General features: G+C 37.9%; 1 protein-coding gene across 1 annotated transcript in view; it reads left to right on the top strand.

Annotated features, from left to right (window-relative positions):
- The window catches only part of LOC145667450 (pancreatic lipase-related protein 2-like), an 82,369-nt gene extending 77,276 nt beyond the window's left edge, over window positions 1-5,093 (top strand). Inside the window, exon 10 of the mRNA XM_081734931.1 lies at window positions 4,938-5,093. Within this exon, the coding sequence (XP_081591057.1) occupies window positions 4,938-5,035 (98 nt within the window). The 3' untranslated portion in view covers window positions 5,036-5,093. The remainder of the gene's footprint in view (window positions 1-4,937) is intronic.
- The last annotated feature ends 907 nt before the right edge of the window (window positions 5,094-6,000 follow it).

Raw genomic sequence — 6,000 nt, forward strand, 5'->3', positions numbered from 1 at the left:
ATGATTACTGAAACCACTTGATGTGCAAAAAGTGTTGTAATTTTTATAATCGTACGAGAGGAGTGCTTCATGAAGATAAACAAACTTTCTGCCAAACGGCGCAATATTTTACAATTTTATTTCAACAAAGGTGAAAATGATGAGTAGGTCCGTGATGAAACGTTTTGCTGTTTATACGCAAGATAAGTCATCAAAAGCAAGAGCCGAAAGATAATTCACGAGCTTTCGTTCTGGAAACTTCGATGTACAATATGCTCCTCGTAGTGGGCGACCAATCACAGGAAAAGAGGAGGATATTCTGGTAAAAGTCGAGAAAACAGGTATGGCGATGTAAGCAATCAAAACATCGCCAATAACTTGAACATTCATAGCCAAACAATGTTAAACCATTCGGAGTAAGCTGGCTACAGAGAGAAACTCAACTTTAGGTGCAACATGATATGACTTACAAACATTTACTCCGGCTAGGCTAAGTAGGCTGAAGCTTGGAGCAGCATATTTGACTTCCCCTATGTTATTGTAGGACAAAAGATACTAATTTATAGTTATACAGATTCGGATTTAGACCTAGGCTAAGTAGACTAGAGTGTGGGGCGCATATTTGACTTCCCTGTGTTATTGTAGGATAAATTATATTAGTGTACAGTTACGCAGACCCGAATTTACGCCTAGGCTAACTAGACTGCAGCCTGAGGCGGCATATTTGATTTCCTCGGTGTTATTGCAAGATAAATTATACTAGTGTACAGTTATATAGATTCGGATTTACGCCTACTCTAAGTAGGCTGAAGCTTGGAGCAGCATATTTGACTTCCCCTATGTTATTGTAGGACAAAAGATACTAATTTATAGTTATACAGATTCGGATTTAGACCTAGGCTAAGTAGACTAGAGTGTGGGGCGCATATTTGACTTCCCTGTGCTATTGTAGGATAAATTATATTAGTGTACAGTTACGCAGACCCGAATTTACGCCTAGGCTAACTAGACTGCAGCCTGAGGCGGCATATTTGATTTCCTCGGTGTTATTGCAAGATAAATTATACTAGTGTACAGTTATATAGATTCGGATTTACGCCTACTCTAAGTAGGCTGAAGCTTGGAGCAGCATATTTGACTTCCCCTATGTTATTGTAGGACAAAAGATACTAATTTATAGTTATACAGATTCGGATTTAGACCTAGGCTAAGTAGACTAGAGCGTGGGGCGCATATTTGACTTCCCTGTGTTATTGTAGGATAAATTATATTAGTGTACAGTTACGCAGACCCGAATATACGACTACGCTAACTAGATTGGAGCCTGAGGCGGCATATTTGATTTCCTCGGTGTTATTGCAAGATAAATTATACTAGTGTACAGTTATATAGATTCGGATTTACGCCTACTCTAAGTAGGCTTAAGCCTGGGGCAGCATATTTGACTTCCCCTATGTTATTGTAGGACAAAAGATACTAATTTATAGTTATACAGATTCGGATTTAGACCTAGGCTAAGTAGACTAGAGCGTGGGGCGCATATTTGACTTCCCTGTGTTATTGTAGGATAAATTATATTAGTGTACAGTTACGCAGACCCGAATATACGACTACGCTAACTAGATTGCAGCCTGAGGCGGCATATTTGATTTCCTCGGTGTTATTGCAAGATAAATTATACTAGTGTACAGTTATATAGATTCGGATTTACGCCTACTCTAAGTAGGCTGAAGCTTGGAGCAGCATATTTGACTTCCCCTATGTTATTGTAGGACAAAAGATACTAATTTATAGTTATACAGATTCGGATTTAGACCTAGGCTAAGTAGACTAGAGCGTGGGGCGCATATTTGACTTCCCTGTGTTATTGTAGGATAAATTATATTAGTGTACAGTTACGAAGACCCGAATATACGACTACGCTAACTAGATTGCAGCCTGAGGCGGCATATTTGATTTCCTCGGTGTTATTGCAAGATAAATTATACTAGTGTACAGTTATATAGATTCGGATTTACGCCTACTCTAAGTAGGCTTAAGCCTGGGGCAGCATATTTGACTTCCCTTGTGTTATTGTAGGATAAATGATACTAGTGTACAGAAAGTTGACTATAGAGAGAAGCTCGGCGTTTAGGTGCAACATGATCTGACTTGCAAACATTTACTTGATCGAATTTCTGTCTGTGATACTCTACTGAAACATGACAAACTCGAGCCATGTTTTCCGAAGCGTTTGACTAGGAATGATGAAAAGTGGATAATTTGCGACGACAATGTGAGAAAAAAGATGGTGGTCGAAGCGAGAAGAAACCCCACGGTCTATGGAAAAGCCCACACTGACACCCAGGAAGATTATATCAAGCCTTTTTGGGGGATTGGAAGCGCATCGTGCATCATGAGTTACTGTCGCCTCATAGAACGATAGACTTGGATCTCCACTGGCGACAATAGAGCGAGTACATCGAACAATTTAAAAGAAATGACAAAAACTGGTCAACATAAAGAGTGTCGTATACTACGCTGACAATACCAGACCGCATAATTCTTTAACGACCGAAGCAGGATTTAATGCACTCACCATATAGCCCGGACCTAGTACTTTCAGACTATTTTTGTTTCACAGAATTCTCTGAATGGTGTTAAGTTAGTTTCAAAAGAGTCCTATAAAAATTAAGTGTTAATTATTATTATTATTTTGGCCAGAAACCACAGAAGTTGTATAGCGACGAGATTATGGTTATTATAAAATGATAGATTAACATCGAACAGAATGGTGTGTATGTAGTCTCGTAATGTTATTTTTAAAGCACCATTAATGTCTCCTGAATTTTGACCTCAGAAGGCTCAATAGTTCTTAGATAGCCTAACATAACGTAGGTTTTCTACGATACGTATTAGTAGCGTAAGTGTTATTGTTCTTCTATAGGATAAATAATACTAGTGTACAATTATATAGATACAAACCCGGATTTACGCCTTGGCTAAATAGCTTGGAGCCTGGGGCAGCATATTTGGCTTTTCCTGTGTTATTGTAGGATAAATGATACTTGTGTACTATTATAAAGACCCGGATTTACGCCTAGGCTAATTAGGCTGGAGCGTGGGGCGGCATATTTGATTTCCTACAGATACAAACCCGGATTTACGTCTTGGCTAAATAGCTTGGAGCCTCGGGCGGCACATTTGATTTCTCCTGCTTATATATATTATGGAATAAGTTAAATTATTGTACTAGAAATCAGCATTAAAGCATTAAAGAACCGTTTCAGCATTAAAGGTTATACAATATGCTTTTACTTTCTCCAGTGAACCTCCCGAATAAACATGTACCGAAGAATGAGACCTCGTATAGCCGCAACTGAGTGCTGGATCCATTCTCAACGACGATTTGGTCGTTGCAACTTACAACAACGATCAAAATATACAACTTTCTTCATGTTTTAAAACGGATTGAGCAAGGGACATGGGCGGCAATCCTGAAGGGCACAGGTCGCCAAATTATGCTTGGGCCCTAGGGTTTGTATTAACATTCTCATTAATTTCCTATAGATATCTGACAACGAACTACACATCCATAAATGCCCCCCCCCCAGTTATTCAGAAATCGGCGCCACTGGCAACAGCAAGAACAACAGCTTCAAATTCTGTGTATAAAATCATGTCCGTTTAAACAGCCCTCCGCACTACTCCAGAATTTCACCAAAATAGTCTCAAATGTTTCTGCACAAAGCAATTTTAAGGTGTACAAAAATTAATTTAGGGGGCTGTCTAAACGGCAGCCCCCTACCGCCGCTGATTGGCTCCAAATGGTGCATTGTTTGTGCAAAATTTACATTTGTGCACAACCGGAAATGTAAGATATTGGCGTATCGATGTACTTGTTTGCTTGTCACTACCCTCTTATCAACGTCTGGTTTATTTACCAGCTCCTTTAACTCTCCGTGAAGTTCACTGCGAAAGGGAGTATCAAACTGTGATGTTATAGCATATTCAGTTCGAAGTGACCAATCTGAATAATCGTAACTATAAATGGGTTTACAGCAGAATCTTGAATATCTGGCTCGCGATTATCTTGCCTAGTTCACTTAAAAGTAATATATCTGCGTAATAAAATTAAGAATAATGTTTCTGACCGATCTGCTCAACTTTTATTGTTTTCATTAAAACGTAATTTTACCAAACTGTAGCAGGAAAGCTTCAGAAAAAAAACGGATTTTGACTCTTTTTATCTTAATCCTATTCATATTTTTAATCAATATCAACGAATAGTAAAATAATGAAATGAAACGGATATGAAATGAAATCTTTAAGTTTTACGTCCCACGATTCTTCCGGCTGGGCTGAAGAAGACAGTGATGATGAGAAATGAATGAAGAAAGTGGGAGGAAACGGGAGAACCACGAGAAAACCCACGCACATGGTGTTTGTTCACCACAAAGTTCACTTGGCGCGAGCTAGGATCGAACCAAGAACCCCATGCCCCAGAGGTGAAAGGTCTACCACTGAGCCACCGCGGCTTCAACAGTAAAATAAATTTAAACTTATTTATGACTAATTAAACACGTTTTACATTGATCTTCATATTTTCATTTTCATATTTCAATATTTTCATTTTTGGACTTCCTTTTTGTGTTATAACTTCCTAAAACAAAGAGTACACTACATAACCATATAAAATACTGTATTCTATAATACTAAGAGGTCAGAAAACATGAATATGGTATGGGTTTTTGGTATGAAAAGTGTGTTTGGTATTATTAAAAGCTTGTATGGGAGAAGCAGGAAGTAAGTATCTGTAATTATAGAATTTCAACATGTCCAGTTTTTTATTACCCGGAATGGGCCTGACCTTACACGGCACTAGGCCGGATAGACGGTAGTCTACAGTAATTATAATTAATTTCATATTCTGTTTCTTCCTTTTTTAAATAGAATATTTTCTTTTCTTTTCCAAACAGAACCCGATCCTAATGCTGATGAAGCAATGAGGCAACCAAAGGAACCAAGACGTAGCTATTACTACAACCAATACTATAATTATGGTACTCTTGAATAATTTTACGATATCTACAACACCGAACTGTTAATGTGTTACCTAGAAAAATAAACTAATTTCGGAAGTTATTTCGCATATACCATATAGCCTATCCTAATAACTGTGGACCAGTGTTGGGCAAATTTCAATTGAATTAACAATTAGCAATAATTAATCGGTAAGCTTAATTGTTACCTGCAATTAACAATTGAAATAAGTAACGGTCAACTGATAATTGGTCATTAACCAATGAGCATAAACTGCAATTAATCAGTCAATTGAAAGTAATTGATGTGGAAAGCACCTAGTAATTACAATTAAATTAAGTTATTCAACTGCAATTGAATGTAATTTGCAATTAACTCAATTGCGATTAATTTCCACAGCAATTACTTTCACTTGATTGATCTATTACAGTTGATTTTTATTTATTAATAGTCAACTTTGTAGTTGTGTATATATATTACATCCTACAGTTGTTTTAAACATATACATAAAATGAAGTGTATGACTGTTTGACGGTTATCTCCTCCTACACCATGAGACCGATTTTGATGATTTTTGGTACATGAGTGAATCCTGGCCAGACTTACCATATTTTACGAACTATAAGACGTACCTAAATTTTTAAGCAATTTAAGGAATGTTTTGCCGTAAGTGGGTTGGTGCTGCCATCGGTTTTGAGCGTAATATCATGGGTTGTCGACTAACAGATGGACTGGTTAGTTCTGTCGTCGCATGTTAGGGGCGCTACGGTTCACCTTGTTTCCAGTTTTACGCAGAATTTATAGTCTGTATATTCTAGTCTATGGTTCTGGGTTTGTGATATCGGAGCGGGAGGGAGACAATGTTAGCAAGGTTGTGAATCCCCGCAACTCATGTTCGTCGCATCGGTGCACTGCTGCTGCCAGTTGAATCCAATGTTGCCAGAAAGAGATAGGTTTCCAGCGGCATCGAATATATGGCTATTTTTAAGACTGGCGGGA

This window comes from Thermobia domestica, chromosome 13 (genome assembly GCF_964235325.1).
Source record: "Thermobia domestica chromosome 13, izTheDome1.hap1.1, whole genome shotgun sequence".
NCBI lineage: Eukaryota > Metazoa > Arthropoda > Insecta > Zygentoma > Lepismatidae > Thermobia > Thermobia domestica.